Below are 14,341 nucleotides of genomic sequence, written 5' to 3' on the forward strand. Positions count from 1 at the left end.
ATATTCAGAAGATAGATTTATAAAGAGATATGTGAAAATAAAACTAAAGAAATATAGAAACAATGAACCAACATATGATACCATAAATAAATTTAGAAGTATTTTGTCTCTTTTTAGTACAAAACCATTTTCCCTTAATGCAAAAGACAGCAATGGTTTTTGAAATGTGTGTGTGCACGCTTGTGAGTGTGCCAGTTTCTTTTCTGTCTCATTTTTTGCATCTATTTTCAGCTAAAACAGAGAATAGCAGCAGAGAGAAGGAAAATCATGAGAAATCACACAAAGGTAACAGAGTTTATTCTTCTCGGGTTGACCGATGACCCAAAGTGGCAGGTTGTACTTTTCATATTTCTCCTGGTCACCTACATGTGCAGTGTGACTGGGAACCTGGTCATTATCTTCCTCACCCTTACGGATCCCCACCTGAAGACTCCAATGTATTTCTTCCTTCGAAACTTCTCATTCCTAGAAATGTCATTCACATCTGCCGCAATTCCCAGATTCCTTGTCACTGTTGTGACGGGAGACAGAACCATTTCCTACAATGACTGTCTGGCTCAGGTATTTTTCGTCATCTTATTGGGGGTGACAGAGTTTTACCTCCTGACCGCCATGTCCTATGACCGCTACGTGGCCATCTGCAAACCTCTGCATTACATGACCATCATGAGCAGCAGAGTCTGCATCCTCCTTGTCTTTAGCTCATGGCTTGCAGGATTCCTGGTCATCTTTTCACCTGTAATTCTGGTGCTGAAGTTGGATTTCTGTGCCTCCAATATAATCGATCATTTTGTCTGTGACTCTTCACCAATTCTACAGCTTTCTTGCACAAACACTCACTTTCTAGAACTCATGGCATTTGTTTTAGCGGTGGTAACGCTTATGGTCACCTTAACCCTAGTTATGCTCTCCTACACACACATCATCCGCACAATTCTGAGAATTCCTTCCACGAGTCAAAGGAAAAAAGCCTTTTCCACGTGTTCCTCCCACATGATAGTAGTCTCCCTCTCTTATGGCAGCTGCATCTTCATGTACATCAAGCCTTCTGCAAAGGAAAGGGTGAGTTTAAACAAAGGCGTAGCTGTGATCATTACCTCAGTGACTCCTCTTCTCAATCCTTTCATATATACCTTAAGAAACCAGCAGGTGAAACAAGCCTTCAAAAACATGGTCCACAGAATGGTCTTTTCTTCATATAAATGAATGTCATTATGCAAAAATGTATACATACCCCTGAAACAGAGCAGAATGGAAATCCTTGGATTTTACTACATAAATTCTTGAAACCCTTCATTTCGTTCTTTCACTTAAACATTCTTCTATATCATTAATGTCTCTTTTTCTTATTAGCTGAAAGTCAGGTCTTATCTATTTACACTTATATATAAAATGACCAGTCTTCACCTGTGTAACTAAACTTTACTTTTTTTATAATAAATTTATTTTTTATTGGTGTTCAATTTGCCAACATACAGAATAACACTCAGTGCTCATCCCATCAAGTGCCCCCCTCAGTGCCCGTCACCCAGTCACCCCCACCCTCCTCCCTTTCCGCCACCCCTAGTTCGTTTCCCAGAGTTAGTAGTCTTCATGTTCTGTCTCCCTTTCCGATATTTCTTACCCATTTATTCTCCCTTCCCTTCTATTCCCTTTCACTATTATTTATGTTCCCCAAATGAATGAATTTACACGTTTAATGCAATCCCTATCAAAATGCCATGGACTTTCTTCAGAGAGTTAGAACAAATTATTTTAAGATTCGTGTGGAATCAGAAAAGACCCCGAAAAGCCAGGGGAATTTTAAAAAAGAAAACTATATCTGGGGGCATCACAATGTCAGATTTCAGGTTGTACTACAAAGCTGTGGTCATCAAGACAGTGTGGTCCTGGCACAAAAACAGACACATAGATCAATGGAACAGAATAGAGAATCCAGAAGTGGACCCTGAACTTTATGGCCAACAAATATTCAATAAAGGAGGAAAGACTATCCACTGGAAAAAAGACAGTCTCTTCAATAAATGGTGCTGGGAAAATTGGACATCCACATGCAGAAGAATGAAACTAGACCACTCTCTTGCACCATACACAAAGATAAACTCAAAATGGATGAAAGATCTAAGTGTGAGATAAGATTCCATCAAAATCCTAGAGGAGAACACAGGCAACACCCTTTTTGAACTCGGCCACAGTAACTTCTTGCAAGATATATTCATGAGGGCAAAAGAAACAAAAGCAAGAATGAACTATTGGGACCTCATAAAGATAAGAAGCTTTTGCACAGCAAAGGTTACAGTCAACAAAACTCAAAGACAACCTACAGAATGGGAGAAGATATTTGCAAATGACGTATCAGATAAAGGGCTAGTATCCAAGTTCTATAAAGAACCTATTCAACTCAACAGCAAAGAAACAAACAATCCAATCATGAAATGGGCAAAGACATGAAAAGAAATCTCACAGAGGAAGACATAGACATGGCCAACACGCACATGTGAAAATGCTCCACATCACTGGCCATCAGGGAAATACAAATCAAAACTACAATGAGATACCACCTCACACCAGTGAGAATGGGGAAAATTAACAAGACAGGAAACCACAAATTTTGGAGAGGATGTGGAGAAAAGGGAACCCTCTTACATTGTTGGTAACTAAATTTTAGATGTCAATAACCTTTATTGTTTCTCATATCAAAGCAAGGAAGCTTATATATTCATACAAAAAATCCATATTGCTGTACTATAAGAAGCTTACTTGAAGCCACAGACAAATATAAATTTTATTTTATATGCACTAAGTAAAAATGTGTATTTTAACTAATATCTCTAAAATTTCTCCTTAATACTAAGGAAAGAAAGTCTTTTGCTCAAGATTTCCCTATTTTACCAATCATGTTAAAAGGGAAACTGTAGACTATAAAGGAAAAATAAGCTATCCTGATAAAATTCATTTTTATAATTGGATAATTTCCATTGTTAAAAAAACAGTCTTTTCTACTGACATGAAGAAAAATGACACACTTAGACTCTGGGATGCAATGAGATGTAGCCTTCAGAGAGTATCTTGGAAATGGTGACATATGACTTATTAGATTTCCTCATCAGAAAATCTCCATACTGTCTTTATCCTTCCATTGCCCCTTTCACAGCAGGTCGTACCTCCCTCACTCTTACTCAGGAGAATGACTCTTGCAGGTAATGGTTAAAACACATCCAAGTCTGGTTCCTGTAGTCAGTGAGCCCCTCAGCAGCAATGAATCACTAAACCAAATTGTTTGTCTTGGGACAATAGTTAGGAGTCTTACTACACAGTAAGTGGACTTGGTTTTTCATCTTAATTTCCTGCATGGCTGATATAGATGTTAAAGTGAAGAGCTCACCATCCATAGTCTCTAAGTGGAGACTTTTCTGGTTGCTCATAGACAAGACTGTCTGAGCACTCACCTGTTTCTTATCATTTTACGTTAATGGAATAAGTTACATTTTTTCCAAAGAGATATAACACAATAAAACCAGAAAGTGAAAGTTAAATAATTTATTGGATTATAAATTCTTTAATGGAGCAATTTGTAAAGAAACAAAATAATACAAGCTTGATTTTCCAGGGCTATACCAAGGAAGCAGAAGTGCAAAAGAAAAAATCAGGAATGTGGAAAAGAATATGCAAGTGTCAACTAAATGAATATATACTATATGTGTGGTATATATGATAGCGATACAGGAAGACAGGATAGAGAAGGGGGAAAATAAGAAGGTAAAGGAAAGTTGATCTTCTTGATTGACAAAAACTTCCCTGAGGAAATTGATTCTAACATTCACATTGTCAGTAAGATGTGAAAATCCCTATAAATCTTTCCAAAACAAATATTAAATGTTTAAATTGAAATATTATTTTACAGTGTTATGAAATCATGAATTTTTACTGCAAATGTAATTTTAGTGAGAAAAGTATATATGTTGGAGCTCATGGTATTAGAGGCTTTCAAAAACTATTTCTGCTCATATTTCACACTCACACTAATATTTCAAAAATACATTTCCTTGTTTTAAAGTACTAAGCAGTTTATAAATAAGCATTAATAATATTTTCTTAAGGAATCCACTGATTACATAGCTATTGATTTGTAGCATTTTTAATGAGGGGCGAGTATTCCGAGTTGAGAGGAATATACAATATGAATGAGGCACAAGGTTATATCATTAACCATGTTACCAGAGTCCACAATCTAATGGGCTATGGCTTTAGCAAACAAATAAATGACTGAATGGATGAATAAGCAGTTGGCTCTGGCAATAATAAAAATAAACCATTTTTAGTACCATCTCTTTCTCTCCAGATTCCTAAGGTATCATTCTCACTGCTATGTGCCTTGTTAGGTTCCGTTTTCCAGAAGATATGGATCCACAAAGTATTTATGTCTCCTGTGGTTTCACTGGCATTCCACATCTACAGTCTTTAATATTGAAAAATAGGATGAAACCAACAACAATTTACTTGGACAAATTTCTAAAAAGGACCAATGTTTTATAACTCTATTATTTAATAAAGGAAGAGAAAAAAGAAAAATCACTAAAACATCATAACAATTCTCCAAAGGATCTTAGATATAGGCATAGCTAGCTATACACACACATACGTATATGCATCTTCTATGTATAGAAATATTATAAGTATCTATTTATTTAGGATTTCATTTATTTACTTGAGACTGGGGAGATGGGCAGAGAGAGAGAGGGAGAAGCAGACTCCCCACTCACCAAGGAGCCCAATGCAGGGCTTGATCCCAGAACCCCAGGACAATAAGCTGAACCAAAGGCAGACACTTATCCCCCTGAGCCACACAGGCACTCTATACATATTTGTAGTTAAGTATATGCATATGACATATATGAATCCATAGACACACGTATTTGTGTTTGTGTGTATAGAATCCCAAACATTTTAGAACTTGAATTAAATCTTTATATAATATTTGAGAGCAGTATCTGTACTTGCACACATGTGTTTCTGTCAGAGTACAGCATACTTTATTGATGGTACAAGACAAGATAGGGCTCCCTGATCCCCACTCTGTCTTCAAAGGGTCTGGATAGAAACCATGTAGAGGTCAGTAGATTCTCAGTGTGTTGGGGGATGAGTTGGAGCAAGGACTCTCCAGCAGCTGAGGGCCTCTCACTTATTCTTATGCTGTCAGTGGGGCTGGTGGTCCAGGGGGTTCTTACTCTTTGGAGGCCACGTGGGCCATAATGTCCAATATCCTATTCCTGTAACCAATTCATTATGGCACCAGGAAATGAGCTTGGTAAAGTCACCATTGAGGGCAGTGCCAGCCCCAGCATCAGAAATAGAAGAGTGGGTGTCACTGTTAAAGTCACAGGAGACAACCTGGTTCTCAGTGTGGCCTAGGATGTCCTTGAGGGTGCTCTGTGTTGCCTACTTCACCACTTTCTTGATGTCATAATTTTTGGCAGTTTTCTCCAGGCAGCAAGATAGATGCATCACTGACCCATTGAGTGTGGGGACATGAAAGACCATGCCAGCGAACTTCCCATTTGGCTAGGGATGACCCTGCCCACAGCTTTGACAGTGCCAGTAGAAGCAGGGATGATGTTTTGGGCAGCTCCTCAGCTACCACACCATGTCCTCCCAGGAAGGCCAGTTATGGTTTCTGGGTGGCAATGATGACATGGACTGTCATCATTAGTCCCTTCATGTTGCTAAAGTGGTCATGAAAGACCTTACCCAGAGGAGCCAAGTAATTGGAGGTATTTCTGACAACCTGGAGGGAATTGTCATACTTCTCATGGTTCACACTCCTCACAAACATGGAGGCATCAGAAGAATGATGGGTAGAGATGATGACTCTCTTGGTGCCATGCTTCACACTAGCCCCAGCCTTCTCCACAGTCATGAAGTGAATTCAGCAGCAGTACCACCCCATTTGATGTTGGCGGCCTAGATGGAGATGGGCTTTCCATTGATAACAATTTTCTTATTCCCAGGACTGACTGTGGCATTGCTATTGCTATGGGTGGAATCATACTGGGACATGTAGATCATGTGGTTGAGGTCAATGAAGGTGTCATTGATGGCAACAATATCCACTTGGCCGTAGATCAAAGTAGCCCGGTGACCAGGTGCCCAATATGTCTTAGTCGGGTTACTCCAACTTTCACCATGTCTCTGAGACCTGGCACCACACGAGAAGATGTGGCTTTCTGTCAGATGTAAAGGAACAGACACACAGTGCATGCACGTACTTTTGAAATGAATTAGAGATTTTAGTACAAGGGATGTTTCACTTCCGAATAAGGAGAGGAACTACTCATCTGCATATTCAATAAGTCAGACATTGGCATGATCATAGTAACCACATTCCTCACCCCCTTGCTGAAGTCTAATATTAAAAATTACCATTCCCAATTTCAGAAACAACTCCTAAAAGTGTTTCCAAGCATCAGCCTCCATTGTCATCCAGTAACAAGTAGTCATAGAAGGCTTTTAGCATAGAGAAAAAAAACTGCATGTGAGTAAAACCATATGAAAATTATCTTTCTCTGATTGACTTATTTCACTCCTCATAATACCCTCCAGTTCCATCCATGTTGAAGTAAATAGTAGGTATTCATCCCATCCGATGGCTGAGTAATTTTCCATTGCATGTATTTATACATATATATACATATATATTATGTTATTATATATAACACCAAATATTCCTTATCTTTTCCTCTGTCGAAGGACACCATAGCTCCTTCCACTGTTGGGCTAGTAATGAGGGCATATGATGAGATGAGCATTGGGAGTTATACTACATGTTGGCAAATTGAATTTAATAAAAAAAATAAAATTAAAAAAAGAAAAATTCCTCTAGTTGCAATGCATACAATAGGTTGAAGGCAAATCACGGTTTGCAAGGTTGAATCAAACAAACAAAAAATAACAAGATCCCTTCAGTAGATGTATGGATAAATAAACTTTGGTTTATTTGGTACATCTAGACAAGAAATAATTAGGAATATTAGAGTGAAGAAGAAATAATTTAAGGGAAAATATAAAAACACTGGAAGAAAAAAAGAAAATATCCGAAGAATAACTATCATCCATGACACGCAAAAGCAAAAAAGAAAGGTCAAAGGAAAGGAGAGAAAAGAAAGGAGAAAAAGGGAAAAGAAAATTTAAAAAGAAAGAAACCAGTAAAAGAGAATAAAAGGAAAACCAACTTCTGAAAAATCATGAATCTGGATCAAAGTATGAAAGACCACTTGGCAATTTCAGTTCTTAACACACACACACACACACACACACACACATATACACACACACACACGGTGTTTACTTAAATAATAAATATTAAGCCATGACACAAAGAACAATGTAATCATGAAAACAATACTAAAAAGTTAAAAGAAATAAGAATATAAGAAAAAATTGTAAAGACTAATAATACAAGAAAGTTACACAAAGATATAAACTAAGATGGAAGAACAAGTCAAATGAATAAAAACTCCCAACATTCTGATGTTATGTCATTTCTAAGCTGTAATTAATGGGTCACACATAAAGGAGCTTCTTCAACATTCAGGATGATTTTAAATGTCAGGGAATGATTTAATAGATGTGGAAAACAAATATTCAGTTGGTAAAATTGATTTGAAAAACAAATAATGCAGTCTGTGTAAAAATATTTAGAAAAATGTTTGATACTACTTTTGTCAAAATGTCTTTCACTACTTTTGTTGCAAGTTACTGATATTATTTTAGAATAAGGAGATACAAATTTATTCAATCAATAAATGAATGAGCATCCATAATGCACCCTAATTGGAATAAATGCTATAGGGCCTTACAGAGATATTCATTCCATCTTAAGACAGCAGAAAATCCAGCTGGGAATGTCAAATGATATGCATGAGATAATGAAAATATGCTTAGATACTACAATATATGAGGATAACTATAATTGTATTGAAAAAGCACGTGAAGAAATGGTGCCAAAATTGGCTACTATAGCAAACAATGGTATAACTTGGAGAGATATGAACTGAATCTTAGATGTTGGTAGGATTTAGAACTAGACTCAAGGAGAGAAAATTGAGGATAATTCACATCAGTGTGCTAACCCTAGACAGAGCAAGGTGAATGGATGCAGAGTGAGGCAGCCCATCAATTTCATGAGGTTATAGTTTGGAGAGTAGTAGAAAGCCTAATTTGCTAAATATAAATTGAGAACTTACAAAATCTCTTAGAAAAGAATGACATGGCAATGCCTGGGTGGCTCTGCAGGTTGGGCATTGATTTGGCTAGGGTCATGATCTCAGTATTATGGGATAAGGCCCCATGTCAGGCTCCATGCTCAGCTCTCCATGGAGTCGGCTTGAGGTTCTCTCTTCCTCAGCTTATACCCCGACTCGCACAGGCCAATAACCAGGGAGGAAATTGAAGCAGTCATCAAAAAACTCCCAAGACACAAAAGTCCAGGGCCAGATGGTTTCCCAGGGAAATTCTATCAAACGTTTAAAGAAGAAACATACCTATACTACTCAAACTGTTCAGAAAGATAGAAAGAGATGGAGTACTTCCAAATTCATTCTATGAGGCCAACATCACCTTTATTCTAAAACCAAAGACCCCACAAAAAAGGAGAATTATGGACCAATATCCGTGATGAACATGGATGCAAAAATTCTCAACAAGATACTAGCCAAAAGGATCCAACAATACATTAACAAGATTATTCACAATGACCAAGGGGGATTTATCCCCGGGACACAAGGCTGGTTCAACACTCGTAAAGCAATCCATGGGATTCATCATATCAGCAAGAGAAAAAACAAGAACCATAGGATCCTCTCAAGAGATGCAGAGAAAGCATTTGACAAATACAGCCTCCATTCCAGATCAAAACTCTTCAGAGTGTAGGAATAGAGGGAACATTGCTCAACATCTTAAAAGCCATCTACGAAAAGCCCACAGCAAATATCATTCTCAATGGGGAAGCACTGGGAGCCTTTCCCCTAAGATCAGGAACAAGACAGGGATGTCCACTCTCACCACTGCTATTCAACATAGTACTGGAAGTCATAGCCTAAGCAAACAGGCAACAAAATAAATAAAAGACATTCAAATTGGCAAAGAGGAAGTCAAACTCTCCCTCTTCGCAGATGACATGATACTCTACATAGAAAACCCAAAAGCCTCCACCCCAAGATTGCTAGAACTCATACAGCAATTTGGTAGCGTGGCAGGATACAAAATCAATGCCCAGAAATCAATGGCATTTCTATACACTAACAAAAGACTGAAGAAAGAGAAATTAAGGAGTCAATCCCATTGACAATTGCACCCAAAAGCATAAGACACCTAGGAATAAACCTAACGAAAGAGGTAAAGGATCTATACAGTAAAAACTACAGAACACTTCTGAAAGCAATTGAGGAAGACACAAAGAGATGGAAAAACAGTCCATGCTCCTGGATTGGAAGAATTAATATTGGGGAAAATGTCAATGTGAGCCAGGGCAATTTACACATTTAATGCAATCCCTATCAAAAGACCATGGACATTCTTCAGAGAGTTGGAACAAATCATCTTAAGATTTGGGTGGAATCAGAAAAGACCCCAAATAGCCAGGGGAATATTGAAAAAGAAAATCATAGCTGGGGGGCATCACAATGCCAGATTTCAGGTTGTACTGCAAAGCTATGGTCATCAAGACAGTGTGGTCCTGGCACAAAAACAGACACAGAAATCAATGGAAGAGAAGAGAGAATCCAGAAACGCACCTTCAACTCTATGGTCAACTAATGTTTGACAGAGCAGGAAAGACTATCCCCTGGAGAAAAGACAATCTCTTCAATCAATGGTGCTGGGAAAATTGGACATCCACATGCAGAAGAATCAAACTGGACCATTCTCTTACACCATACAGATAAGATAAGATAAACTCAAAATGGATTAAAGATCTAAATGTGAGACAAGATTCCATCAAAATCCTGGAGGAGAACACAGGCAACACCCTTTTTGAACTTGGCACAGCAATTTCTTGCAAGATACATCCATGAAGGCAAGAAAACAAAAGCAAAAATGAACTATTGGGACTTCATCAAGATAAGAAGCTTCTGCACAGCAAAAGAAACAGTCAACAAAACTCAAAGACAACCTACAGGATGGGAGAAGATATTTGCAAATGACGTATCAGATAAAGGGCTGGTATCCAGGATCTATAAAGAACTTATTAAACTCAACAGCAAAGAAACAAGCAATTCAATCATGAAATGGGCAAAAGACATGAACAGAAATCTCACAGAGGAAGACATAGACATGGCCAACACGCACATGAGAAAATGCTCTGCATCACTTGCCATCAGGGAAATACAAATCAAAACCACAATGAGATCCCACCAGTGAGAATGGGGATAATTAACAAGACTGGAGACAACAAATGCTGGAGAGGATGTGGAGAAAGTGGAACCCTCTGCACTGTTGATGGGAATGTGAACTGGTGCAGCCACTCTGGAAAGCTGTGTGGAGGTTCCTCAAAGAGATAAAAATAGAACTGACCTCTGACCCAGCAATTGCACTGCTGGGGATTTACCCCAAAGATACAGATGCAGTGAAACGCCGGGGTCCCTGCACCCCGATGTTTATAGCAGCAATGTCCACAATAGCCAAACTGTGGAAGGAGCCTCAGAGTCTCACAATAAATAAGTACAATCTTTTCTCTTAAGAAAAGAATGACACAATTAAAATAGTGTTTTAGAAAACAGATATCTGGAAACTTGAAAATATGAATGCTGAGAAGATAATCATACAGGATTTAAAAATTTATATTCATTGAGATGATAGGCTCTAAATTCGAATGATCACTGTAGCCATGAAAAGAAAGAAAAACAGGATGAATGTGAGGATTATCTCAAGTATTAGATTAGAAGTATTATTTTTTATAAAGGAAAACAAAGTTATTACAGAGATTTGATAACTAGAAATGGAGCTGATTAAAAGTTGTCACCATTAGTGATAGGAAGGAATGAGCTAACATGGAGGAGGAGGAGGAGGAGCCTAGGCTTGCCTCACCCCCTGCACAGCTAGGTAAAATCAGGTCATTCTGAATACCCTAGCACTCGATCTGAAAGCTCGCGGAAAAGTTGCACGACTCGAGGGAGAGAAGAGGCCACATTGTGTAAGGTAGGAGGTGCAGAGATATGATTTTGGAGAGAAGTGGATCACAATCGTGTGGAGGTGGGGAGCCCTGGACATGGAGACAAGTGAAGGAGAGAGGAGAGATTATTTATATATAATATACCACAAAAAAATGGAATGTTCAAAATGGACGGTACACCTATAAGATAGCTTCAATCCAAAACTTGATAATACTCAGTATTGGTGAGGTGTAGAGAAATAGGAAATCTCATTTATCACTCATGAGGGTGGAAAAGAATAGAGCAGACAGTGCGGCAGCTCCTTATTACTTAAAAATAGACATTTTTGGTAAACCAGAATTTGTGCTCCTTGGTATCTACCTAGCTGATTTGAAAACCTGTGTTCACGTGAAATCCAAGGGATATTTGGTGGTGGAACTAATCTTAACAGTATTACTGTGGTGGATCCTTGGCACTATGCATCTGTCAGAGCCCGTAGACCTTCAAGACACAAATAATGAATACTTGCATACAGAAATTTTTAAAACTTAAGAAGTCAGGGGATCCGTGGAAGAAATGGAGGCTGTGGTCACAGAATCACACTGCATTACAAATATACGACATAATTTTAAGGAAGATAATGAAGAGAAAGCTGCTGGCCTAAGTAACTTTAAAAAACAGCTTTCTGGCTGGAAAATAGAAAAATAAATACACAAGGAACAGCGCATTGACACTGCATTCTGGTTGGTAATGTTGTTTCTCAGCGAGATAGGTTTACAGTCATGAAGCTTGAGTGGGTACGTCCCAGGAGGAACAAGAAAATGCATGGCCAGTGATGGCCACCATCACATTTCTCACTGTTGAAATAGGAGGTTACAGATCAGCAAAGGAGACGGCGAGGATGAATCGTGTGATACAGGATTAGAGTTGGGGACATTGGTATGAACTCATCTTTAGCATTGATGCAGAGGAGCAGATGCAGAGATAATGACAGATTTTATGTAAACATACATGTGTGGGGGTGTTTGTTGAGAGTCTAGAGGCAATGACACCTCAGTAGCAACCAGTACACCTAGCAACGTGATTCTGGTTTCTGATCACATTCTCCAGCCAAAGGAAGCAGATTGATTGCACAAATGGCTGATGCTAGGGTTGGACAGGGGACATTCAAGATGATCCTGAAGAATCTTCCAGTGCCAGACAGTAGGAGAGTCCTTAAAACATAAAGAAAATCATGAGGCATTTTGAAAGGACACAGGCATCAAATTGAAAGAGGTCCAATGACCCAAGGTGGAAACACTTGAACATAAAATAAAGAACCTGGTATTGTATGATAACTCAAAGTGTAACATACATATCAAGTCCACGATACATCATAATTTGAAAAGAAATCAGAGGAGAAAAATTTTTTGTACAGAAGAATTCCCAATAACCTATGTAGATACCTTCCAACCTCAAGAGAGTGGGCTTAGCCGCCCGAGTCTGAGATGCCCTAGGTGAAGTGCTGGCAGAGGGTTACGGAAGCTGTGAAGATACTTTGATAATGAAGGAACCTGGAAAACACTACCTTGGCCTGATGACCACAGTTTATGTCATCCTGTTGCATCCTGTTGATAGTATGAATTTGCCGGTATGAGGTGACAAAAAGGCCCCTTTTTCTCTGTGGTTTTTCTTCTCAGAACCCACACTCCATTTAAGGACTTCATCCCTCGCGTTTCCTTGGTTTCTACCCAATTATACAGCTACTTCTCTAGTCTTTCAATCCACTCAGTTTAGGGGGATAAAAGCATCAAAGGAAGCCAAATGGAAGGACATTCTGTCAAATACTTGATCAGGGCTCCTCAAAACATAAGGTCATCCAAACAAGACCATTGTGAGGAAATTGTCTGAGTCAAGAGATGCCTGGGAGAGATGAGAATTAATGCTGTATCCTGGATAGAATCCTGGAAGAGCAGAAGGACATGTAGAGGAAAAAATGTCTGTGAAATCTGAATTAAGTGTGGAGTTTAGTTAGTGGTAATATCCCATCCTCGCTTCCTTGGTTGTGGCAAATATTCCATAGGGATGCAGGGTGCTAACAATGTAGGAAGCTTGACAACGGATATGTAGTAGTGCTCTGTACTCTCTTTGTTGTTTTTTTCTGTAAATATAGAACTACCATAAAAGAAAAACTTTATTTCAATAATGAGGGGCTCCTGTCTGGCTAAGTCAGTAGGCATGCAACTTGTGATTTGGGGGTTGTGAGTTCAAGCCCCAAATTCAGAATAGAGCTTATGCATTAGATAGATGATGGATAGATGATAGATAGATAGATGATAGATGATAGATAGATAGATAGATGATAGATAGATAGATAGATAGATAGATAGATAGATAGATAGATGATAGATAGATAAATGTAATAAACATTTCGTTAGGAAGGGGAATTTAACACCAGGCATATTAGATTTAAAAAAAAATCAATACAGCCTACTACTTTGAGAGCCAACCGCAACATGCCTCTTCTGAAACATGTATTTCTGCTTCTGACACCCAGCAATCAATCTCGGGACTGTCAAAATCAAAAACAAAATAAAAACCCTCCAACTCTTTCTTAAAAAGAGAAAAATATTATGCACTTCCTGCATTCAGAACGAAGTCAGAATTTTTGGGTGATATCTACATATTTCTCTAATTGCATTAGACTCCTACCTTGACATATTAGCGTCTGTGGAATAGATGGTAAATTTAACTGCCACTTACACATACCGTGATTAGAAGGAAAAATGAAGAGGAAAGAAGATATATGGCACAACAAATAATGAAAATTAGTAATTTTAAAAAAGATCTTATATAGCTGAGAGAGAGAGAGCGAGCATGATGGGGGGAAGGGCAGAGAGAGAGGGAGAAGCAGACTCTCCACTGAGCAGGAAGCCTACCTGGGGCTGGATCCCAGGACCCTGGGTCATGACCTGAGCCTAAGGCCGATGCTTAACCGACTGAGCCACCCAGGGGCCCCCAATGTTTTTTTTAAATTAAACTGAGGTTACCAATCATTCATTTTAATTGCTTTTCTCAATTCAATCTGATCACTTTTATCTCTAGTTTTTGTTTTTCCATAACTGTTACACATTGTTCATCATAGTTTAACATATGATTTTTCTGTGTATCTCTTTGCCTTTCTATCATCCATCATTTATCTAGCATCTGCCTAT

At 38.5% G+C, this 14,341-nt stretch overlaps 1 protein-coding gene and 1 pseudogene across 1 annotated transcript; one reads left to right on the top strand and one right to left on the bottom strand.

Annotated features, from left to right (window-relative positions):
* Positions 1 to 267: 267 nt before the first annotated feature.
* Positions 268 to 1,206, top strand: LOC140616949 (olfactory receptor 6C75-like). The gene has a single exon (XM_072797603.1). It carries the CDS (start codon positions 268 to 270, stop codon positions 1,204 to 1,206), a length of 939 nt encoding a protein of 312 aa, XP_072653704.1.
* Positions 1,207 to 5,224: 4,018 nt separating this feature from the next.
* LOC140616757 (glyceraldehyde-3-phosphate dehydrogenase pseudogene) lies at positions 5,225 to 6,185 on the bottom strand (annotated as a pseudogene).
* Between the last annotated feature and the right edge of the window lie 8,156 nt (positions 6,186 to 14,341).

The sequence above is a fragment of the Canis lupus genome, chromosome 25 (genome assembly GCF_048164855.1).
Source record: "Canis lupus baileyi chromosome 25, mCanLup2.hap1, whole genome shotgun sequence".
NCBI lineage: Eukaryota > Metazoa > Chordata > Mammalia > Carnivora > Canidae > Canis > Canis lupus.